The sequence below is a fragment of the Podarcis raffonei genome, chromosome 1 (assembly GCF_027172205.1).
Source record: "Podarcis raffonei isolate rPodRaf1 chromosome 1, rPodRaf1.pri, whole genome shotgun sequence".
NCBI lineage: Eukaryota > Metazoa > Chordata > Lepidosauria > Squamata > Lacertidae > Podarcis > Podarcis raffonei.
In genome coordinates, this window is record NC_070602.1 from 29,049,905 (window position 1) to 29,075,968 (window position 26,064).

The 26,064-nt window shown below is 43.9% G+C and overlaps 1 protein-coding gene and 2 long non-coding RNA genes across 21 annotated transcripts in view; 2 read left to right on the forward strand and 1 right to left on the reverse strand.

Annotated features, from left to right (window-relative positions):
• The window catches only part of NRXN3 (neurexin 3), a 1,132,087-nt gene that overhangs the window by 1,034,638 nt on the left and 71,385 nt on the right, over positions 1-26,064 (reverse strand). For 18 of the 19 annotated variants that reach the window (XM_053378036.1, XM_053378027.1, XM_053378045.1 and 15 more), the window contains exon 3: positions 783-800. The exons of the other annotated variant lie outside the window; for it this stretch is intronic. In XM_053378036.1, the coding sequence (XP_053234011.1) occupies positions 783-800 (18 nt within the window). The remainder of the gene's footprint in view (positions 1-782; positions 801-26,064) is intronic. 19 annotated transcript variants of the gene reach the window in all.
• LOC128408428 (uncharacterized) lies at positions 10,739-13,881 on the forward strand. Its single transcript, XR_008329074.1, has 2 exons — positions 10,739-10,862; positions 13,332-13,881. It is a non-coding gene; the product is annotated as an uncharacterized LOC128408428 (long non-coding RNA).
• Positions 16,053-19,259, forward strand: LOC128408401 (uncharacterized). Its single transcript, XR_008329065.1, has 2 exons — positions 16,053-18,551; positions 19,126-19,259. It is a non-coding gene; the product is annotated as an uncharacterized LOC128408401 (long non-coding RNA).

Consider the following 26,064-nt stretch of genomic DNA (forward strand, 5'->3'; position numbering starts at 1 on the left):
TACAGCACCTATCACATGGCAAAGCTTCCATGGATGTGAAAAACACAGCAGTTGGGTTGTGAGTTCACTATATGGCCAGAGACTTCAGTGGCAGGCAAACCAAGATCTTTAATATTGTTTGTTCATTCATCAGATCAACATCCTCCACCCCAGAAGTGAAGGCTATACAGTAACGTTAAGCAGGGGAAACCACCCAGGAATTGGGAGTCAGCATTCTCTGCGGATGAATATTTCCTTGGGGTGGATAAATCCAAAACGCTGGAAGAGCACAAAATGAAATTGCATCTAAAGCCTCATTCATTCATTCACACATATTACAAATGAAGAAAACCCTTAGACTATATGCTCTAAGGAATATTCCAGGACAACAATGAACTTTATATTTTTTAGATTATTTACTGCTTCTTATTTCAGCTGTGTTTTCATCAAACCTTTGAACGATTCAGCAAAAACAACATTTCTTCAGTAATGGCAGGTTCACACTGTAGCAACAGAAGCATACCAGGTCTTCACTTCTTAAGCAACAACTGACCTGAAATAGGTTAGAATCCAAAGAAACCACTAACTCAGTGCATCCTCACTATTCTTCATTGACATTGCATTTGCTGTGTATAATTCTTCACCATTTTATCATGACGAAAACAAACATTCCACCACACTGCACCTGTAAGTATCATCCTTGCAGTCTAATACTTTTCCAATCACTTGCTTGAAATATTTGCTCTAGGCTCACCCCAGTCCTCAAAAGAGTAGCCTTCCACACTAGCAAACACAACACTCACCTGGAACACGATTGACATCTGATGAAGCATTTTCATAGGAAGCACGAAAGGGAGGGGGAAGAGAGGGAGAGAGAGAAAGAGAGAGAAAGTATTAGACACACAACATGCGCACACACAAGCAGCTTAGCTTCTTTGCATGGAAATCAATTTCATGCAAAACCAGAAGTTTTGAAAGCCACCCATCTATGGTCATCAGCCCACCCATGCAAGGGAAAGGGCTTGGCTGGCCCTCCTCTGTGCATGTAGAAGTAAGTCAGATGTCGTATCTGTCTGGACGGAGAGAAATGTTCCGGAATCAGATAGGCCCAACCTAGGTCAACTCCTGCAAGAATATTGGTTAGAATATTCTGTGTCATTTCATTCCACACACAGTTTCAAACAAGAGAGAAATAAAGAGCATAACCCCTGCAGCAGGATAGCTACATTCACATAAATTCAAGTACATTCAAGCTATTTTCAGGAGGAAAAGAAAAATTAGTTCCCTTTTCTGAAAGGGTCTGTGTGAATTTATGACCAGCTCCAAACTGAGACCTCAAAGGGCTAGCACAAAAATAAAAAGACAAGCCATTTCAAGACATTCTGCCCACTGTTTCCCTGTGACCATCCTTCATTGCAGACAACATGGGAACTTTTGAGTTTTTGATGCATGATCTTTTCCCAGGCAAGGGTAATAGTTCAGTGGCTATTGCACCCAGCAGGCTCTTGGCTTAGCAGGTCAGTTCAAAGAACCAAGCCAAAATCATCAGCATTAGAACCAGATTGACCTCTCTGGCCGCTTGTGTAACCTGGTCCTTGCTGAGTTAGCAGCTCCAATAGCATCTTTTGGTGATCTGCAGGGATGTGGCTAACATGCAACAATGAGCAAACCAGTATTATGTAGAGAGCAAAATACCTAGTTTCTGGAGTTCATGGGTGGGGAACCTTTGGCCTAAGGGGCAAATTTGGCCTGCCATGTCTCCTCATTGACCTGCCAAGCCATTTTCCTTGATCACACCCAACTGCCTCACACCTAACGTCACCTAATGTGTGAAATCAGGTGTAAAGGAGTTAGAGATACAACTGGAACAGCTGCCCATGGTGAACTCACTGGTGATGATCCCTGCAAAAAGCATGGCTAAACTCACTGCTCATCAACTGATGGATGGGGCCTTCAATCCTGCTTAGTCACTACATCCTCCCATGGCTGCAAGCCAATGTTGACAAGTGGGTGGGGACACCCAACTGTCAATCACCTGATGAGGTGACCCATGGGGCTGAGAAAAGGTAAAACCTGGCCACCAGCTCACAGACACAATGGAAATATGCTGCCTTTGAATATCATTTGCTGGGGAGTAACAGCAAGAGAAGGGTCATGTCCTCATTCCTTGCCTGTGATTGGCTGCCATGGGAAAGCTAAGCTAAGCCTGTTGGGTGTGGCCAATGGCCCATCTAGTCCAGCATTCTGTTCTCACAGTGGCCGACCAGATGCCTGTGAGGAACCTGCAAGCAGAACCTGAGCACAAGAGCCCTCTCCCGTCCTGCAGATTCTAGCAACTGCTGCTCAGAAGCATTATGCTTCCAACCATGGAGGGAGTGCACAGTCATCGAGCTGCTGGAGCAGATAAGCTTTAGATTTGATTTGGCAGGGCTCTCCTTAAATTCTTGTTAACCTACAAAAGCTAGGCACATGCTACAACCCATAATGAGAAACTGCTGGATGGCAGGTCGGTTGTCAATCCCAAAGTCAGCCATTAGTTCTCTTTCTTATTAGGGCTCATCCGCACTTCCACTTGTCCCACACATAGAAAACATGGGCCTAAGAGGTCTTTCGCCAGTCCCACGCTTTCTAGGCATGGGTCTGAGCAGTGTTTTCATCTGTCCAGCCACTTTTCCAGGGCAAACCCACTGTCTGCCACTGAATCAGAACAGACCTCAATCCGCAGAAAAAACGATTGACTGTTCTTCCGATTCAGCGGGGTTTTCCCAGAAGGAAGCAGCAGAACAAGCAAAATTGTGGGTGAACCCTTAATGATTTTATCACATTTGTCTGTACAACCTCCCCACCCCAGCAACTAACAGACCACAATCAGCTATGAAAAACCAATTAATGCTAAAACAATTACAAACCTTAATAAAAAGCAACAACAACACTAGATTTAAAAAGCTGAGATGATCTTCAAGGGGTGGCTCTAAGATACTGTACTTCCTTAGATCTTTTTGGGGGGGGTTGCAAGACTCATTCAAAAAAGAAAAGAAAACCCCACCCAGCATCAAGCATGAGGAGAGGTAACAAGCATATACTATAGATCGTAAGTAATTTCAATATAATCTGAATGTCAGAAGAGTGTTTATCCCAAAGCATCTTTCCACATCTGCATGTGAGCTCTTGCTAGTTTGTGGCTAGATGGATCCATGTTTACATGAGAAATGAAGAGATGTCTTACTACATAAAAGTCCTCAGGTTTGACTCACATCAATTTCCTTAATAAGGTCACATCCCAAACACACACACACATATTCACACACCATCATGTCACAGAGCTAATTTATGAGTCCTTCCTATGCTGTGTGATTTAAAAATGTGATGTCCCCATCAAAGCAATTATAAGATGCCTATGAAAAAATGTCCCCATGTTCCCCTGCAAAGTGCTAATGCTTACTGGATTAAAAGTGGGTGGGGGAAAGAGGGAGGAACATTTTAAAACGTAAACTCACTTGGAGACTTTTAAATGTTTAATTCAAACTTAAGCCATTAACCTACCATAATTGGTTTGCTGTGGCTCATGAAGCTATGTGCTTTCATTCAGTTGTGTGGGATAAGAGAAAATATTTTTGGAGGGGCAGCTGCTACCTCTTGCTATTGCATGGAGTCATCCTTGCTTTCTTCCTCCCACAGAACCTACTTTCCATAAAGCTGTCCACCACGCAGAGCTCAGGAGTCAGCTTTCCTCCATGAGGCTATAGAGAATCAAAGCCTGCTAAATGGCACCAGCCATTAAATCAGTATTAGCAGTAGTAAAAGTTATGTTGGGGGAGGTATATGGCAGGCTAGCTGATGAACTACCATATGGTCAGGTAGTTGTTGCCCCATTTGCCTAAAGCTGTGGGCCACCTCCTTACTCAACCCCAGAGCTGGTTACATAAGCAATGACAAATCTATCTGGGTAATGCAGTTTTAAAAGCATGCCTTTTTGTTTCTGTGTTGAATGAAAAGTAGCCTTGTGCACCCAGCCAGATCTTTCCCACTGTTGGCAACAGACCACTCTGCACATGTGTGGTTCTCTGGATTATTGCCATTTTATAACAGGTCCACATAGCAGATGAAATAGCTGGTGTAGAACTGTCCACATATTTACAGCAACACACTATATATATATATATATATATATATATATATATATATATATATATATATATTTGGGGAGTATACGCTGCCTTGATATCTGCCGAGGAACTGAACTGAGAAACCGAAAGGATTATATATGTTATTACATGGTAAGTCACTTTGGGATGCCTCGTGGGAAGCAATTCGTGAATGAAATAAATAGTATTACATTAATATAAGAAAACTATGCTGCAAAAATAACAATATAGCGTAGGGCCTGACTGTTTCACAAACATTGTATGCTTAATAGCCAGGCTTTTTAAAAAAGAAGACAATCCATGAGTACCCCAGACATAAGTGAGCACTCTATGTGAAAGGTGGTCCCATGCATGGAAAGTTCATTTGGAACAGGAACTGATGAATTCCATGTATAAATTCATTTAAAAATTATTCCTCCACCATCGCTACTCTCACCTTGGGCCCACATGCTTCCTCCTCCTCTGCCTCACATTGCACGAGTAGCACTGGCTCAGAACTTCAGCTGGCAACAAAACAAACTACAGGGGAAGGAGCCTCTGCAGCCCTCGTGTGTGACCATATGTGTGTGTTTGTGTTGTGGGAGGGGAAAGGGAAGGGGAGGGGGCTGGCAAGCAACCTTTGGGGCAAGAAAAGGAGCAGCGAGTGAAGGTGCGTAAAGGGCATGTCAGCAGGATGTGAGGGGAAAGGGGTGAGCGCCGAGGGAGGGAGGAGCTGAGTGAGAGGGGGCCCGAGTGGTATGTCAAGGTGGGAAGGGGGTGGTAACTGAGGTGGGTAGATTTATCTGCGAAGGGGGCACAGAGACATTGGCGGGGGAGTGATTTTAAGTGTGTTGAGAGGCTGGGTCATGTCCCAATTTGCTTCACTGGGATGTTGGGAGCGTATGCAGGTATGGTCCCCCACACACACACACACTGGGGGGGGGAACTCTGGGAAAGGTTGATTTAGAGCACAGTATAGCTGCAAGGGATGCAGGTGGCACTGTGGTCTAAACCACAGAGCCTAGGGCTTGCCAATCAGAAGGTCGGCGGTTCAAATCTCCGCGACGGAGTGAGCTCCTGTTGTTTGGTCCTAGCTCCTGCCCACCTAGCAGTTTGAAAGCACGTCAAAGTGCAAGTAGATAAATAGGTACCACTCCAGCGGGCAAGTAAATTGCGTTTTCATGTGCTGCTCTGGTTCGCCAGAAGTGGCTTAGTCATGCTGGCCACATGACCCGGAAGCTGTCTGTGGACAAATGCCGGCTCCCTTGGCCTATAGAGCGAGATGAGCGCCGCAACCCCAGAGTCGTCCACGACTGGACCCAACAGTCAGGGGTACCTTTACCTTTTATAGCAGCAAAGGAAGGTTGTTTAAACCTCTCGGTGACTATTGCCCCCCTCCAAATACACACAAGTGCTTCCACCACCCACTGAGTGTTTAATATAAATGTTGGGTAATGTGTTGTGGTTTTGCAACTGAAATACCTTCAAGTAAGTTAACTAACTTTAAAAGAAAAGGGGAAAGCCAAGGAAAGTGTTCAGCACCTACCTTTCCCTCTACCCACTTCCCCACTCCGAATCTTCCCCTCCTGAAAATGCTTCTCTTTAAAAACAGTGGTGTGGAACAGGGGTCAGCAAACTTTTTCAGCAGAGGGCCGGTCCACTGTCCCTCAGACCTTGTGGGGGGCCGGACTATATTTTGGGAGTGGGGGGGAATGAATAAATTCCTATGCCCCACAAATTACCCAGAGATGCTTTTAAATAAAAGCACACATTCTACTCATGTAAAAACACCAGGAAGGCCCCACAAATAACCCAGAGATGCATTTTAAATAAAAGGACACATTCTACTCATGTAAAAACAAGCAGATTCCCGGGCTGTGAGCGGGCTGGATTTAGAAGGTGATTGGGCTGAATCCAGCCCCCAGGCCTTAGTTTGCCTACCCATGGTGTGGAGGCTTCCGTGAACATGCTTCTGTATACATAACCCCTTACCTCCAAAGCCTGCTCATGCTCCAGCAAGCTTCTGCTACTTGCCCTTTACTTTCTCCCACTGTGCAGAAGAAGGAAGTAAAAAGTCCTGTATGAAACTCGGAATGTACTGCAGACCCAACATCCCTTCTAAAATACCAAGGATCACAGGCCTTTCTTTCAGGCAGAGGTTATCCCTTTCTCTACTTCAGAGCACTTCAGAAACAGCAAAGGGAGTCTCTTGACAAAAGGCAATGGCTGGATTTCCTTTGTCCTAGGCACAAGGACCCATTCACAGTGGCTTTGTAGAGTGCTGAGCTGCAAGCCAAGGTTGTTTGCTTTTGCTCTTTGATGCTAATAGCTCTGCTGAAATAGGGATCAGCAGGGCGACTGCCTTTTGTCAGGTGTGGCGGTAGCCACCTGGGTAGGCCCCAAAAAGGAATGGGGGAAAGATCAAGAGAGATGAGAAGGAACAGATGATAGCATAGCTCAGATCATTGTCATGGCTGTAGCACGAAATGTCTGGGGCATTTTATTTTGAATATTTCATGTGAGGTTTTGTCGCTGATGAAAGGTGCTGTGCTGACAATCCGGGAGAGAGGGGAGGGCAGAGAGGCCTTTGTTGAACTTCTACAGACTAGACAGCATCTGGGACAGGGGAAGCCTATGTTAGATGCCAACCTTCTGGACACTGAGCAACACAGGAGAGCCCCACTTCTAAAGGAGGGGCAGTCAGCCCGCTTTCACAGTATAAGTCAGCTCCATTCTCCCTGGCATTCTCTGGACACCTGTCTACCGGTAACCAGACAGAGAATCCCCTACTCCAGGTTTCTGAACAGCCGTCAGATGGGAACCACCCAGGATGAAAGAGAGCTGTTGACCTAGTAGTGAAAGGCTTCCTCTCCAATTACTAGGCCACTTGATCTCTTTAGCTACACCTACCTAGGTGGGTCTTGGATTACTTTCACCCTTTGTAGGTTTTGATGGGAAACGTCTCAAATAATAGACGTAAGGGGGGAAGGGGGAGAAGAAAGGTTGTGAAACAAAGGGAAAGTTTTTCTATTCAGAAGGCACACCCAGACATCCTGTTGTGAATTTGGCAACCTTCTTTTGACAAACATTCAGTAGAGGTTCCCATCCTTGCTCTTCTTCTTTTGCCTCACTGCAACTCGGCCAGGGCACTACCCAGTCTGACTACATGAAATGAATTTTTGCACCTCAAACCAATGTAGGCTGGTGTATTAGGGCATATTGGGCACTGCTCCGTCAACCTCAGCCTGTCTTAAGCTGGCCTTCACATGCCCTGCCTCCTCACCTACAACCAGTACAGGGGTTAGCACTGTCTGTCAGCTACCTTATCCTTGGTCTCAGTGTTGCCCTTGAAGAACTCAGCAGGGAGGATGATGGGAACAAATGTCATTGGCTCTATCTACTGTTGCCCTTCCTGCCTTCTGTCCTACCAGTCTCAATGGGCACAAATCACACTGTCTGGAATTTTTTTTATTTTTTTGCTTTGTTCTACACATGTGAGGGCTAAACTGCATGGTACATGGGAGATCCCAGTGTAATGTTCTTCTAAAACATAGGTGGGCAACCAGCAGTCCAATTCCACATGAGTGGCGCTGGGGAAAGAAAACGAGAGAAATGGGAAGGGGGGAAAGTCACTGAATCACTATTAACCACAATTGGGAAAACATACAGGCACAATATGGGCATGAGTCTGGTTTTCTCTGTACAGCCAATAGCCCCCCATACAAATTAGGGAAGGTGGGTGAGAAATGTCCCATGGCTATTTTTAGAAGATGAAGATTTATTTGGGGAATCTGTGACTGCAACTCCCACATGGCATCCAGTTAGGCCCTAAAGCAATGTAAAATCTTCATCACCTGGAATGTACGCTAGACGCCCTCTTGCAATTGGTAGCGTACATTTGCAACATTTATGTCAGCTGCACAAATTGAGAGACCAAAGTGGTGACTTGAAATTGAAAGCCAGGCTCTCTAAGGGCCAGACTAGGTGGTGGGAGACTCATAAGATCTCCATATTTTTTTATACTGTATATAACTCAAGGGCCAGCAGAGCAGCACTAACAGCATGGGTCAATGAGGTATTTTTTACCCTTTGGCCCATGCCATGTTCCCCAATCTGAAATGTGTTCAAAGCTGCTATTTTTGAATCATCATCACACAGGCTCCTTTCCCCACCACCATGAGGCAATCAGGAGCTTCAAGGGAGCATTTTTTACAGATAAAATGGTGCAGCGAACTTTGAAGAACTTTTAGCTGATCCAGACTCCCACCACCCTCCAAAAACCAGATCTGATCACAGCTCCCCCAGTAGCCCTATTCAGGTGTTACTGTTGTCAAAAGGAATTGCAAGCAAGATACCTTTGCTCTGCCTCTGTCATTTTGAAGCTTCTTCCAGCTGCTGTTGCAGTCAACCATCCAGTAATGGGGAGCCTCCTATTCTCACGGAAGCTTCCCAAACACATTAGAATCCTGATGCTCTAATGTTCTAAAATGTGTGGGTGGAGCCACCACGCATAGTGACATCATCAGCATGCAACAAACCTAATGGTGAAAGCTTTTGTTTGCCACATAAGGAAAACATATAGGTAGCTGGAACTTGTATGTTTCCCCACAGGGAAAAATAGGAGTTTGGCGTGCCATTATTATTTGGGAAACCAGTATGGGGGCATTTCCAGCAGGACAACGATTCTGATCCAGTTCCATCTCCCCTAATATTGCTTTCTTTTTCTTTCTTTCTTTCTTTAAAGCATACATTACAAATCTTAATCAGAGATCTCCTGCCTCATATCTAGTTGTACCCTTAGTTCCTGGCTGACTGCACACTCACCATTTTGGAGTGTAAAAGGTATGGAATGGGTAATAATACCCCACGCTATCACAGCTAAACTGTGGCTGAGGATAAAACTTACTCGTTTATATAAACAAAACATAGCTTTTCACGACCCTGAATTTTTCATGCTCATCCTCAAATTCAGCAGAGGAAACACAGCCCAGAATAACTAAGGAGATAGTAAGGAGATAACTAAGGAGATAACTAAGGAGATAATACAAGAATACTTGGCTAGTTTAGATGTATTCAAGTCTCCAGGGCCAGATGAACTGCATCCAAGAGTATTAAAAGAACTGGCAGATGTGATCTCAGAACCACTGGCAGTCATCTTTGAGAATTTCCTGGAGAACAGGCGAAGTCCCGGCAGACTGGAGGAGGGCAAATGTCCCTATTTTCAAAAAGGGGAAAAGAGAGGACCCAAATAATTACCACCCAGTCAGTCTGACATCAATACCAGGGAAGATTCTGGAGCAGATCATTAAGCAAACAGTCTGTGAGCACCTAGAAAGGAATGCTGTGATCACCAATAGTCAGCATGGATTTCTGAAAAATAAGTCATGTCAGACTAACCTGATCTTGTTTTTTGACAGAATTACAAGCCTGGTAGATGAAGGGAACGCAGTGGATGTAGCCTACCTTGATTTCAGCAAGGCATTTGACAAGGTGCCCCATGATATTCTTGTAAAGAAGCTGGTAAAATGCGGTCTTGACTATGCTACTACTCAGTGGATTTGTAACTGGCTGACTGACCGAACCCAAAGGGCGCTCATCAATGGTTCCTCTTCATCCTGCAGAAGAGTGACTAGTGGGGTGCCACAGGGTTCTGTCTTGGGCCCGGTCTTATTCAACATCTTTATCAACGACTTGGATGATGGACTCAAGGGCATCCTGATCAAATTTGCAGATGACACCAAACTGGGAGGGGTGGCTAACACCCCAGAGGACAGGATCACACTTCAAAACGACCTTGACAGATTAGAGAACGGGGCCAAAACAAACAAGATGAATTTTAACAGGGAGAAATGTAAAGTATTGCACTTGGGCAAAAAAAAATGAGAGGCACAAATACAAGATGGGAGACACCTGGCTTGAGAGCAGTACATGTGAAAAGGATCTAGGAGTCTTGGTTGACCACAAACTTGACATGAGCCAACAGTGTGACGCGGCAGCTAAAAAAGCCAATGCAATTCTGGGCTGCATCAATAGGAGTATAGCATCTAGATCAAGGGAAGTAATAGTGCCACTGTATTCTGCTCTGGTCAGACCTCACCTGGAGTACTGTGTCCAGTTCTGGGCACCACAGTTCAAGAAGGACACTGACAAACTGGAACGTGTCCAGAGGAGGGCAACCAAAATGGTCAAAGGCCTGGAAACGATGCCTTATGAGGAACGGCTAAGGGAGCTGGGCATGTTTAGCCTGGAGAAGAGGAGGTTAAGGGGTGATATGATAGCCATGTTCAAATATATAAAAGGATGTCACATAGAGGAGGGAGAAAGGTAGTTTTCTGCTGCTCCAGAGAAGCGGACACGGAGCAATGGATCCAAACTACAAGAAAGAAGATTCCACCTAAACATTAGGAAGAACTTCCTGACAGTAAGAGCTGTTCGACAGTGGAATTTGCTGCCAAGGAGAGTTGTGGAGTCTCCTTCTTTGGAGGTCTTTAAGCAGTGGCTTGACAACCATATGTCAGGAGTGCTCTGATGGTGTTTCCTGCTTGGCAGGGGGTTGGACTTGATGGCCCTTGTGGTCTCTTCCAACTCTATGATTCTATGATTCTATGATTCAACATGCTGTTGATTCTAGATGCTGCCGTCCACAAGGGTGGGTGTGGTTACTTGACAGACATTTGAAAACCCTCCCTTTGGTTAAGGGACACACCATAGATGAATGAAGAAGAAAGTGGTGACAGCGATCACAGCATCATTATGCAGGTATGGCTGCAAACACACCCCAGTACCAGTTGTGGAACTGTCTTCTCACAAAGTGCATCTGGCACCTTCAATAAACAGCTTTCGGTGAAAGCTGAAGTTGCGCCTCTTCACTTTGGACTCCTGAGGTGTATATTTTTAGGACTTGCCTTATATTTGTAATTTTAAGTTGTTTTAGACCATTTTATTTGTTGTACCTCACTTTGAAAGGCAGGAAATAAATTGTAATAATGCCCAGGGAGGTACAGCTGGTGCCTTCATTATACACCTTTTGGTGCCAGGTTATTATTATTTATTGAATTTATATACCACCCTATACCCAGTGGTCTCAGGGTGGTTCACAGAATAAAATCAAGATATAAAACCACAGAATACCTTATTATTATTAATTATTATTATTATTATTATTATTATTATTATTATTATTATTATTATTATTAATACCCTGCCCATCTGGCTAGACATCCCCAGCCACTCTGGACGGCTTCTAACAAAATATTAAAATATAGTAAAAATAAAAACAGCAACCCAGGTCTTGGGCTGATTAACATCCTATATAACCTTTTAAATGTGTTTGGGTGAGGTGGTGGGGTGATTGTTTTGTTTTTGCTTTTATTACGCATTTTGTATTTTTATATTGTATTCTAATGTTGTGAACTGCCCTGAGATCTTTGGATGAAGGGTGGTTTACAAATTTAACAAGTAAAGTAAATAAATGATCTGTTCTCAAATGGACGCACCGTGGGTTAATGCAGAATCCATATTCAATTTCATTTTCAGAATGGAACCAGTCTCTTAGGAAGCTTTTCAGGCATGCACAAAAATGCAATAGATCTAGATTGGGTGTGTGTGGACTACAAGTACCATAGAACTGTAGAGCTGAAAGGGACCCTGAGGATCATCTAGTCCAACCCCCTGCAATGCAGGAATATGCAGCGATCGAACCTGCAACCTTGCTGTTATCAGCACCATGCTCTAACCAACTGAGCTATCTGTCTCCATTGATTCTAGGATAAAACGTCAAGTGTACACTGCCTGTAGCCGGCATAAGACCACAATCAGATGTTTCAATTGGCAGATTGTATTGCGTAGTGTGCTGCTTATCCTTCACTCTCTCCACCCCATCTTGGAGGAATGCTAATGTATGGGCAGGTTGCGCTCCTGCTAACAGTGGTATGCTGCTGGAACAAAGGTCAGGATTGGGAACACACGGCAAGCCATGAAGTGACTCTTAGCTGAGCTCCCGCGGGAGAGACCACTGTGCAATTCTGCCATGCTCTGCATAACACTGAACACTCTGGAGGTAAATAGTCATACAAAGAGCGGAGCTGAGAGAGGGTGAGTTTGAGAAGCGCAGAAGTGATGATTAAGCAAAGGAAGATCTGGTAAAGTCCGTGAATTGGCTAGAGCTCTAACCTATTTGCTGTACCCAGCCTTCAAATTAATAAAACAAATCCCTTGGTAAGTCTGCCAGAGTTATTAAAGGATGCTAATACTCCCCTAGAGTAATCTGGAGAAGCACAGCTGGAGCTGGAGAGGAAGTGCCGTAGCTTGGGGAGGGAGGTGGCATGGAGCGAAGACCCTTCAATCCCACCAGATGACTGTCAGGGCTGTCTACTCCCGTCCAGCCTCACCCAGAGGGGATGTGAGGCTAAGTGTGGAAGGAGGGGGAACGGGGGATTGCAAGGCTGAAATCTCTCCTCCCTCCCTCTGCTGCCAACCTAGTTTTGCATGAGAGAGGATTTTTCATTCTGCTGCTTTCTAAATTATGCCGCCTAGGCATTTTCATAAGAACCAAGAGTGGGAAGTCCCACTTCTCAGAATCCTTGCTAAGGAAAGCTGCAACCCTGAGGGTCCTGCAGAGAGGGGTGGCAGAGGCCACACTGGTGCCTTGGAGAATGATGGTTTCTACTCATCACAGATAGTGCTTATTCCTGATACATATACCCTAGGAAGAGATGCAACCGTTTGAATGCTGGGTGGTGGCAGGGGAAGAGGAGAAACCTTCTAAAGCAGCCTTCCCCAACTTGATACCCTCCAGGTGTCGACAGACAACAACTCCCATCATCCCTAGGCAACATGGCCAATAGTTACCAGGTTTGGGGGAACTGCTCTAGAGGGAAGACATTGCACAGCATTGCATGAATGCACGCATGCAAATACTGACTTTTAGCTCAGGACTTTACACAGCATCATTTTATTATCCCAGTACTCTTGATAGTCTACCCAGAAGTAGCATCATCATCTAATCTAATTCATTTTATTAGTAGCACATAATGCCCTTAATTTCTGAACAACGTGAGCTGGATGGAGGCAGAAGCCCAAAGAGAGAAGGGAAGAAGCTATCACTGCCTATCTCTGCTCCCAAATGCCCCCACACACATTATAGCCATTTATTTAGAAGAACTCAAAACTAGGCAGTTTGTTTCCTGAGGGATTCAGCCAGGACCATTTGGTAATTTATCTTTACAGAAAAGAAGACTCATCAAAAGGTGCCCTAAAGGGTAATGAGCACCAACTCTGCAACTCAAACTGAGATGTAGGAAGAATGCTGTTCTGCCACACATCTACTCCCCACAATTTTTGAAAAACTGAATTTCTATCTACTCCAGCACCTCCAGTCACAGATGAACACAATGTAAGAGTTCAGAACATTTGAAGAAGACTTTAGTGACAGGTGAGCTCTGGGCAATGGGGTCTCAGAGATCAAAGCTGGGATCTCAATACTCATTCTACTGAGGTCCTCTGAGCACTCATGCCTCTAAGCTTTAGCCCAATGAATATCACTCACTAATAATCACAGCTTACCCATCTTTTCTTGCCTCCTCCTACAAAGAATATACCATGGAAAAGGTTCTTTCTCCCTGCCTGTCACTTTCCATAAAATTTAGATTCGTACAATAAAATTGTGTAATTTGATTAGGAAATACATGGCGACTTCTGCAGAGCTGCCTGGAAGACCTACAACTGGGCAGAAAGCCTGGATAGAAATGTATTCAATAAAATAAAGAAGTTAAATTAAGACAGAGAAGAAATGATTAACTAGCAAAGCACCAAGTGTATTTTTGCAGGAGAAAACAGCCAATTCATACAAACTGTACAAATCATAACTTATGTAACACATATGTGGTTTGTACTTGGGTATCTTTACCAATTACAAATTGCATTGGAAAAGTGAGTACCATGAGTATTTGCAGGGGCCAGGCCCTGAGCGCAGTGAGGAGTTGCAGAACCAGGCCCTTGCTGTGTTTGTCTTGGGGGAGTCGGGTGCAGCCTGGCAGGTATGGCCAGATCAGATGTGCAGCACCTGGAGACAAACCCAAGAGGGCATATAAGGCCAGCCTTTCCTCCTGGTTCTTTGCCACAGCAACAGGGTTTATACCCTGTTGCTGCCAGTCCCTGTTCCTGCTTTGGTGCTCCAGTTCCTTCTCCTGTTCCAGTTTCTGTTCCTGTGTTCCAGCCTCATTGAGTTTCCGTCCACCATTTAACTGCTACCATTGTTACTATCCATACCTTGGTCCCAGTGTGTCAGGTCTGGACTGCTGCCACCTATGTCCCAGACCATGACAATGTGATATGTGACCCGTAGGTCCAATTTATGGCAGTGCTGCTACAGGATGTAGCTGCTCCCTCACCATGAATCATGTGAAGAAGGTAAACATGTGATTACTTACTTTCTGCCAACAGCAGCTCATTGACCATTTCTAGCAATGTGTGGAACACAACTTATTCCCTGATCTTCCATTTTCCAGGTGGATCTGCCCAAACCGAGCAGGTCCTATCAAACTTAATCTAGTCTGTTCAGTATACTAAGTCAGTTCAGTAAACTATGAATTGTGTAAGAAAAAATAATTATTGATTCTCACAGACCCTCCTGTGATGGGAGTTAGGCCAAGAGATACACCGATAAGCTTACCTGAGGAAAGATTTTAAAAATGCTTGCACTCTGCGTTTATCACTCTGGCTCTGCACAATTTGCGCTGGCTTGATTAGTCTCCAGGCTCAATTCAATGTGCTTGTTTAACGTTAAAAGACTCTCTTAACCTAGGTACCTGGGTGCTGCCTATTTCCAGATGTTTCCTCTACATATGCTCTGATCTTTATATGAGGTCCTGCTCCAAAACCCTCAACCTCAGGGGGAAAAGTTGTCAGCTAGGGCTAGGACTTTTCTATTGTAGCACTTTCCCTGGGGAATGACTTGTTGAGTGAGGTAACATTCATCAGTCCCCATCCCTATACTGGTTTTGGTGGTTGGAGAAAGCCAACAACATACAGAGGGTCACTGGTAAGACACTACTCTCTCCATACAGGGAGTATAATGTAAAGATGGCCATAAATGTTCAGCAGTGACAACAAGAGCCTCAATTTATATAATCTGCTATGTGGGGACCCAACATGGGACCCCATTACATGAAACATGGGGGCTAGAATACTTTTCTATGCATGGAATACATGCTCAAATCTTCACAGCACTTTGCTGGTGAAAGCTCCACTAAATTGTGCTGATGGAGTGCTTAGAGGCAGGCTGTGAATTATTAAAACAGAGGTCCGTGTGCTCTGCAGTCGTGTGCCCCCTGAGTCAAGCAAAAAATGGATTAAGACTCCTTAAGTGTAACTAAGCCATAGCAAAAGATAGACTGTTCAGTTGGCAACACTCACTTCCTCATCTGGGAATTTGGGGTAAGCCAATCAATGAAAATAGGAGTGAACAGAGCCAGTCATATGCCCCCTCAGAGCTCCTGGGGGATCCTAAAAAGGGCTCCAAACACACACAAACACACCGGCCTGGTTAAAACTGGTTGTTCCATTGACTCAGAGGCACAAATCAACAGCGACACAGGCAAACATATATATATGTTATAATGATTGGGCAGAGGCAGTGGGAACAGAATCCTGCTTCCCTAGGTTCAATCAATGATTTCACTAGATGAGGAAGATCAAGCAGGATTTTGTACATCCTTTGCATAACTGTGGGCATTGTTGTTGCCATGCCATCATTATTGGCAGCCATTTCATCACCCAGCAGCATCTAGCTGGCCACTGCTATCACCTATCAAGGTCATTTTACAATCTTGTAATGGTTCTTTGAGGGGCATCTGATCTCCTGTAGCCTTGTTACATGAAAACTGGCATTGGGCAAAGCAAGGCTGCTGCCTTAAACAGATTCTGGGAGCTGTGGGGAGCAGCCCTCCTGAGCCCAGCAGTTTTTTCCCTCTGCTGGAAGACAGAGAGGTATAGTATATGCTATACAGACAGAGCTATATGTGCTTCTAAACCACCCTCAGGTATGGTGGAAGAAGCCTCGGGCAGCAAAATGTCTTGGGCCAGCCCTGAATGCAGTAAGCCATCTGAATGGCATGCTTTCACTCCTTTAAGGAACTGGTAAATCAGATCCAGGGAACTGGGGAAATATATGCTTTCTTTGTATGTTATGTTTTGTTTTCTAAGCCCCTCCCCCCCTTTCTAACCCCTTGCCTCAGAGAGAGATATTTTCACCTCCCATGGCTGGCACGCGAAAGCCGGCCTTGCCAGTCACAACCAAGAGGCTTTTTGCGCGGCCAGCTGGGATTGTTCTGACAGTTTTGCCTTCTCGTCACATCATCCTGTCATCACCCTCCTCCTCTTCCTTAGATCAGCCTCCCATTTTTCGGCATTAGGGGTCAGGGTCAAGACGTAATGAGGAACATCACAATGGAAGGACACTTTTTACCTCAGCGGCAGAGAGGGATCTGGAAGTTATGCTGTGATCCAACGGCCAGCACTGGAGGCAGCAAAACACAGTAGTGGGGGGGGGCGACGACTCCAGATGCTGATACAAGATCTGTCCACTCAGTTTAAAAACTATGGGAATGTTAATGGTCATACATAAATATGACACACACTCTTTCTCTTTTTCTACAGTATGATCATCCTTTCTAGACAAATGCAATTCTATCAGTCAAAACTGCAGGATGCTAATTAGGGCATTTGAAACAATGCTACGTATGATTTGTGCAATTCTGTCCACTGGCAAGAACTTTCTGCTGATGGATTAGAATTTGCATTTTTGCTCATTCTTAAGAGCTATAAAGGGAGGGCACAACTTGATGCGACACTTGTGCTCAGTGGCTCTTACTTCCTATTCATGTTTTTTTAAAACTGAAAAGCAGCCTTGGAGGCCCAAATCAAGATTGGAGAAAAAGCAAGCAAGCACTGATTGCTTCTTTCCTGTAAAAATGGTACAGGGCTGCCATGCCAAGCACAAGCTGCTTCCATACCAGCAGAAGAAAATATATGGGGGCCCTGTATCTTTTTCCCTTGTGGGGAGAAAAACAACCCAGAGAGCACAATTTTGAGCTGGAAAACAATGGAACAAGAACACGGTTGCCAACTTGAATAAAATACTGTTGGGGAAGTAAACCCCACTCTGCATAATTGATCACAAGACACACACATGCACCATTTGAATGGCAATGTCCATGAACTTGGGGTGGGGCCCTCAAATATTTTACTGGGAGGGTTGAATGGACCTTGGCTGCTAGGAGTTGGCTCCTATGAACAGGAAAGTGCTCAACAGCCACTAGCTCTTTCTTCCTCATACTTGGCAGTGTGCCAAGAGCTCCTATTGTTTAAAAATGCACAAATTCACCCTCATAGAACTCCATTTAATTTGGCCCCAGCACTGAAGAATCAGAAGTTCATGGGGTTAGCTGGGGCATCTCCAGTCCTATATGGGAAACTCAAATGACAATCTAGCTACGCTAATCATGGAAAGAAGGAACATAAGAAGAACCCGTTAGATCAGATCAATGGCCCATCCAATCTATCATCCTGGTCTCTGGGGCCAACCAGTTGCCTGTGGGAAACCTGCAAGCAGGATTTGAGAACAAGAGCAATCACCCCTGTGGTGGCAGTAATGCTTCTGCTGGAAACCTATATATTTTTAATCCATATAACTCTGGGGGCAAAGAGGGGGGTTATTTTTAAATATGTTTCTTAAGAGAAACAGTTCAGTTCACATCATTGTCAATACAGTCCAGATCGCAAAAGGATGGACTTAGACCTAGGAAACTTGAATTCCAGTCACAGTTCTGGCATGGCTTCAAAAGCTGGCCTTGGTAAGATCAGTACTTCCCACTATAGGTATAAACCAGCAGTGGTCAACACAGTGTCCTCCAGATGATGTTGAACTCCAACTTCCATCAACTCCAGCCAGCATGGCCAATTTTGTCTGGGATGGTGGGAGGTGAAGTCAAAAAATGTCTGGCTTACAGACCAGATGAACAAAGAAATGTAAAGCATTTTCTATTATTGGAGAGCATACTACAGCACTTTGGGAAAAAATTACAAGAAGCTTCTTATACATCCTTAATATGGAGTGAAATTAAACTAGACTTGAACCAAAACTACGTATTCTTTTGCTAATGTTTTCCCTGGCCCTGACAAACTCTTCCTATTCTTAGCTCCTTTCCCCCCAGCTGCTCTTAGTCATCCACACTGCCCATATTTCACTATATGCTCAACTGCCCTCTCTGGCCCTCAGTGATGTCATCATGCAGCTAAATCTGACTGGCTGCATAACATTATGATGTCAACCTCTTCACCATGGAACCCCTGACTGTATGAGATTACCTACGTGACTTGCTCCAGGGATGGAAGAAGCAACAGCTTCAGCAAGAGAAAACAATGGTGCCAAACAAGCTTTTTAAAAAGGTAAAACATTGCAAAACATTTCCCCCTCCCCTAGAGAAATTTCTACACCACCCAAATTCTATTTTCAGGTAGAAACCAGCACAACTGGACAATATTTGGGCAGAGCTCTATAGAAAACTTCATGCCCATAATCATTAAATTCCTGTTTCGATTTATTTCGTTCCCATCACACTGCCTAACATTATTTCAACAGCTAGCAGGCATCTCTTACTAGGAAATGTACAGAAAAGCAGAGGGGAGGCATTCAGCTTTAGAAATGAAGGGAAGTGGGCGAGATGGGAAGCAGGCCATTGTTAACACCAACTCCTGGAACAAAATGAGAGACTAGGCAGCTCCATCCCATCCTGAGGGAATGCACAGTAAAACATCTGACTTCATGGAAATATTTCAATTTGCTATTTTTGGAGCAAATATGAATTTGTCAGAATTACTGAAGCAAGGGGTTTTTCCCAGCTCTCTCCTGAAATGGGGGTGGGCACAGCTGAGTAGATTGAGGGGGAATGTTTCCCTGTGACAAGAACCATAATTTACATCTTAAGTTGTCAATTTAACCATCTTCTTTATTTGTTCCCAGTTTTCATTCTCTTCATCCAAGTCCTTCAGCAGAACAGCCAGTTCTCTCTGGGGTGGCAAAGTACAGAGAAAATATGGAATAGCAAAATAAATATAATAGTGGGGAGGGAGCACATTTCCTTCCTTTCACTCCTACATGTCACAAATGGCTCAAAATTTTTCATCAGCTCTCGCCAATGTCAAAACTACTGTTGAGGGGGAGCAACACAAGTCAGCAGCTAGTTAAATATTCACACAGGGAGGTAATATTTAGTATACCATCCTCTCCACGGTGGAACACAAAATGTCATTTGATTTTAATTATATCTTAAATCAATTTCCATTTGTCTGCTTTGTTTTCTGCTGGTGCATGTTGTTAATTTTTTTAATATATTTCAAAGCACATCAGAATTAACAAGCCTGAAGATCAGGGCTGCCACCAGCAAAGACTAGAGAATAATCCTATGCCCACCTGTGTGACAGGGAGAAATTCACCTGAAACAACATATTCCACTCTTCCAAAAGTGTAAAAGGAGAAGCACAGGAAGCTGGATCTCTCACAAACTCTGATACAACAGCTATCGTTAAATTTAAAAGGCCCTTTAACAATTGTAGCAACCTCAGCAACCTGGAAAGATTTTAAGAAGGGGCTCATTACCCGTGAATTTCCAGGTAAACCCAGGAGTATTTTACCCCAAAACTGTTTAATTGGAAGATGACTATAAACATACAATCAAGTGCAGAGTGATATATATGGACTTCTCATGATATGGCCTCAGCTAAGCTGTTAAAAGCTTGGAGAACAAGATAACAAGTTTGTTGACCAGCATTAGCACAACAGAAGCAAGTTACAGGTCCGTGTGACATCTGCCATTAATCTAGCCCTAGAGATCAAAAGGATAGTTCTCAACCATTTTAAGCAGCAGACTCTGGAGACATAGCTGCACATTTGCAAAGCTGAGTTAACTCAAAATATAGTGGGGTTTCAGGATCATAAACTTCCCACTCCTGTCACCATGCATTCTATATAATGCAACACCTGGATAGCTCAGTTGGTCAGAGTGTGGTGCTGATAATGCCGAGGTTGCAGGTTTGATCCGCGTATGAGATAGCTGCATACTGCTGCATTGCAGGGGGTTGGACTAGATAATCCTTAGGGTCCCTTCCATCTCTGATTCTATATAATGTAGCCATTACTTCAAATTAAGGTTGAGAAATAGCACATTTTTCACGGTCATTTCCTGCAAATGCCAGGGAAGCACTGTCTGCAACTTTGGGGAAGTTGCACATTTCTTACTTCATTTGTTCAAAGAGGACCTTGCCATACTAGATATGGCATATCAGAAGGTTGTTGGGGGAAGAAAATAAATGTAGATTACCCATATAGGGTAATTACATGGACTTGGCTGGATCCCTAGATTCAAAGCACAGAGCTAAACACACTCTCCAGTAAGAGAGCTCCAGCAGGGCTTAAAAGTTCAGCGACAGTGAAGCCTTAGTAATACAGGCTGCTAGACCCTTTTAATATCCTGTTTAGTCTGCTAACAGCGTTTCCCCATTTCTACCCCTTTCACGATGTATAGACCACACCGTTAGTAAATTAAAATGCTTTACTTACAACTATCAAAGGTCAGATTCATGTGTTATTTCATGCAGCAGCAAGTAGAACACAGGTACAAAATTATTGGGCTAAAAAACACAGAAACGTATTTCTGTGCATGTGGTCTGAACTTGAAGCAGTACCAAGCCCAGACATGTTTCCCGGTCATCGTGAGATGATGAAAGAGAGTGAACAAAGAAACTTCACTTTCTTTGTGAGGGGGCGTGACCTAACTGAGTCTAGCAATAAAATTCTGTGGTTTTAACCCATTTATGCATTAACTAGCCCTAAGCTTGCTAGTTATATTTGGCTGCAATTTCCTACAAAGGTTGCATCAGTCTTCCTTTTAACTATTACAAAAATCTGGTCACTGTGAGCCACAATATTTCCTTTTTTAAAAAACCAAGAATTTGCCAAGAAACAATATGTGCCATTATCGGTTAAGAACAGTGTAACTATTAAAAGGAAGACTAATGCTAACCTCTGCTGCCTTGTATTTATTACAGTAAGCACCCCCCTCCCTTTGCAAAAAAGGAAATTAAAGAAATAAACCCAACCCTTGAAGATATCTCTCTCACACACACAAATCTTCAAGCCTGGCATTCCAAAAATGCAAAACAAAAACAAATCAGGGCTGAAAGCTTCAGGTCAACATTACTTCAACCACATCTAAAATAGGGGGAGGCAAGCAAATGCTTTCCCCCTGTGCAATGAGTTTAGTTTTCTCAACAGGTTTTGAGCTGACTGGCATTCAAACAAAGAACAGGCACTTTAATATGACTGTTTAAAGAAAACAGTGTGTGTGACTGTGACCTCACAATAACTATATAGCTCCTGGCCAGTCACTCTATGTTCCCTTGGGCCATTTAGAGTAACGACTTCATTTCCTGCAAGCCTCCATTATACATGTAACTAGGCTTAACAATGGTGGCAAGCAGAAATCTCAGGTACACATCTCTCCTCAGCAGGGTCTGGTTACTAAGCTATTACAGAAAATGACAGTGCAATCTTGGGTGCAATGACAGGGAGAGACCTCTCAAAGGCTTGTTATACACAGTCCATATCGCCCATCCGTTTATTAGCCCAGAGTCCAAGATTACCAAGATGTGGAAAGAATTGCTACTTTGGGGGGGGGGGAATCAAGCCATTCTCGAACAGCAGAAAATAACACTTTTCAGGTGTAGGTACATGCAGATCATCATACTTCACTTTCATTGCAAGCTGCTTTGAATTTGAACCAAGGATCACCAAGGCTTAGCTTTAAGAAACTTCTCCAGACACCAAGGTTCTTTTCTAGGCAACCCTGAAGGCAGTGTGGGTCATGTGGCCGGCATGATTAAGCCACGAACCAGAGCAGCACACGGAAACGCTGTTTACCTTCCTGCTGGAGCGGTACCTATTTATCTACTTGCACTTTGACGTGCTTTCAAACTGCTAGGTCAGCAGGAGCTGGGACAGAGCAATGGGAGCTCACCCCGTCGCGGGGATTCGAACCACCAACCTTCTGATCGGCAAGCCCTAGGCTCTGTGGATTAGAAAACCAGTCCCCCATGATAATCTTGTGGAAAAGCTGGTAAAATGTGGACTAGCTGAGGTAACTGTTAGGTAGATTTGTAGCTGGTTGACTGACCAAACTCAAAGAGTGCTCACAAATGCTTCCTTCTCATCCTGGGGGGGGGGGGGGGGAGAGTGAGAAGTGGGGTGCCTTCACCTACCTGGTGCTTTTCAAATTAGCCCTGCTGAGCGAGATCAAAGACCCATCTAGCCCAGCATCTTGTTGTCACAGTGGCTAACCAGATACTATGGGAAGCTCTCAAGCAGCACATGAGTGCAACAGCAGTTTCTTAACTTATGTGTAATTCAACTGTGTATCTCCTCTGATACTGGAGGCAGGACACACCCACCATAGCTGGTAGCCATTGATATCCTCAGCGAATTTGTCGAACCCTCTTTTAAAGCCTCTTTTAAAGTTGGTGGCCATCGCTACATCTTCCCCACCCAAAAAATGTTTTGGGCTACTGTTGTGCTGCCTGGGAAGGATGTGATTTGTAGTTCAAAATCTCTAGAGGGCACTAGAGGTTAGTGAGAGCGTATACCATCTGCATCTGTGTACCAACTGCATCTTGCTCACTTTGTGAGATTTGAGAAGACAGCCATATATCAATATAATCTTTTTTGTTTAGGTTTATTGATCAGTTTTTCCTTTTTTTAAAAAAAATGGAATGGAGTGACTAAGCTAGGCCTGGCTTGTGCTATTTGTTGGTTTGAATAAGTGAAGCAAAACAAAAGCTGCCTGTGTTGACCTGATCATTCATCAAACCCTCGGTTCCTGAATTTTTAATTTAGCCTGGAAGGAAGCATAGCCTCTCTCAGTAAATGGATAAGGAGGGCAGGAGAGCAGAGAAATTGGCATAGATAGCCAAGAAATGCAATCAGTGTGCCAACTCCACACCTTAACCCTCTTTGAATTTCTTCATCTTCATAGCCTTTAGCCCAGCCTTCCCCATTAGCCTGGTGCCTTCCAGATATTTTGGATTACAACTCCCATCACTCCCATCGCTATTCTGGCTGAGGGTGTTATGAGTTGGGAGCCCAAAAAGTTTGGAGGGCATCAAGTTGGAGAGGGTTGCTTTAGACTGTGTGTTTTCAAGTCCAGATCCATTCAGTTTTAGGGAGACGGACAGAATTCACAAATACAAGTATTAACAAAGTTACTTTGTTACACTTAAGAAAGGGGGCAGGGACAGAAAGGGAATAAATCTAGCTTAAAGTAAGATTTGTATTTCAAAACTGACTGAAATCAAAAGAGCATAGAAAGGTGCTCACATAATCCTCAAAATGAAGGAGAACAAACCTGGTTTAGGAGGGGAAAGATGTCTCATCTGATTCAATAGGCATAAATAACAGTACAAAGTAGAAATAATGGACTAAAATAGGACTAAGGAAATGTTTGAAATTATGTTGCCAAGAAGAAAGAGAGGAGGCGGAATATAGGAACTTGTGCAATTGCCAAAAAGTAACTGGGGGAATTTTAAGTGTTGAAAGCACTGAACAATAACCTGAAAACTATGATCAATATTTCAAAAGAAGAAGCAAAGAAACACAAGCATGCGTTTCTTGAGAAACTGAGTACAGGCACTTCAGGAGTCAAACACAACTACTCAGTTTCTGTAAGTAGGCATTCCAGGACCGCAATTCTGATCACATACACACACACCCCGGGCAAAACTTCCCTGCCATGCCAATGGCAATGGCTCCAACAGCTCCTTTGATAGATGAGGCCCATCTGACCTTCCCATCCTCAAGATCATGTAAGTTGAACTACAACAGGTGTAGTCAATTGAGCATCATGAAGGTATTAATGGACTCCAACTCCTATCAGCCACAACCAAAGAGCGAAGGCCATTAACATGGTTCTACTGTAGCAAATGCTAATCAATTCTCATGAGGACTTTTTTTTAAAAAAAAAGTTACTGCACAAAGTGCTTTTATTGTGCTGGTTTACAGTTGTCTTAAACAGGTCTTCACCGGGGCTGTTGATAATAATTTATTTATACACTGCTCTTCTGTGTTTGTACTCCAAGTGCCTACAGCAAGATGCACATAAAAAAATAAAGCAGGAAACACAGGTTGTATTAGGATCTTTTAAACAATCAAATCACATGGTAAGCAGAGCCATAGAACATCTCCATTTGCTATTCCTTAAAAACAATATTAAAACCTCTACTCCCTCCATCTCAGCATATTTCCCTTCCCATTCATAGCCCAATCTGATGCCTCAGGCAGTTCCCAAACATGAAGCACTTCTAAGAATGGAGTGAATGTGTCTGCAATGAAGGATTGTGGGAGGGCAGTGCAATTTCACTCTAGACCATGTTGCTGTCACCGGACAGCAGCAGAACTTTAAAAACCCTACTGGTTTCCTCCAGCGGGGTTATCAGTCATGACCAAAGGGATGGCCAACACCAAAAGGCAAGAGTGGAAAGGGAGACGGTGGACTGACTCAGAAGAAAGATCATCAGTAATATCACAGGACGCATAGTCACCTTTTCTCTGGACAATGTGCTGTTGGAACAGAGGTGAAGTGTAGGTCTTCTCTTGGATGCTTTAGGGATTGTTCATCCTCAGTCTCTTCTATGAGATACTTACAGTGCTATAAATTGTGAGGTTCCCACTGCTCACCAGAATCCCTGATGAAATATCATTTTTTAAACTACCTTCCCAGAAGTTTAGAAACTGCATTTTCTGCCAGCCAAGACACTGAGATCCACAGCGTAAGTGGGAAGCAAGATGAATGCCATGAATCTGAAGAATGCATTTCCTTCTCTGCATCACACCTCCGGTTTCTCAGCCTAGGGTGAGTTTCCCAACACAAAGAATCACAAGGATGAGATGCATACCAACCCTTTGAGTCATCTTCACCAGTGACATAAGAAAGGCGATCTCTTGCCCACACAGCAAGCATGCCACGGAACAGTTCATCTGAAGTCCACAATCATTTACTAGTATGATGGATGACAGTGCCTAACATTGCTCATATAACAGAGAAACCTGTCCAGAGTTCAAGATAGAATATGCTCTGAACTTTGCAAACAGACTAGGATGGTAAAACACCCTCCAAATCTATCACACATGTAAGACCCAGCAAAGTAACTTCTCAGGAACATGCTGGTTCTACTGGCCATGTAGTCTCTCCCTTCTCAGTGTGGGATTTCTCCCCTCATCTCCTTCCATTGCTGCACACTATGCACCTAAGACAAAATGCATGCTATTTTGTTTTAAGAGAGGGTGCTATATCCTCATAAATTATCAGCCATAAATTAGAACAACTTTCAGGACCAGACTGAAAGGCTGCAGATCTCCTTCCTCTCTGATATTTACTATTATTATTAATGACAACAAACTGTGCTTATGCTGCACTGTGCAGCCTGGAAGCACTTTGCAGCCATTAATTAGTTTGTCTTGTTTCTCTGGTGACCATCTGGATCACCATCAAATTAAGACATGATTGGAAAACAGCCTCAAAATGTGCAAAATAAATTTGCTCTAGGAAGAATGAATGGAAGTATAAAAGGGGTTTAATTGGAGCTGGTTCATACAAGTGTTCTATGGCCTTCCTCCACCCAACATCTGTGATGATGTTTTGCCACCCCAAGTGGAAAATTATTGGGCTGATGCAGTCACAGAGCTCCCCATTTCTCATTTGCTCAGCTCCCCATTTCTCATTTGCTCAGCTCCCCATTTCTCATTTGCAGCCATCTGCTAAACTGGGAGCTGGGACCATTTAGACAATAATGTCACCATCTCATTTAAAACAACAACAACAAGGAAGTGGTTGTTTGAATCGCCCCTAAGTGATGC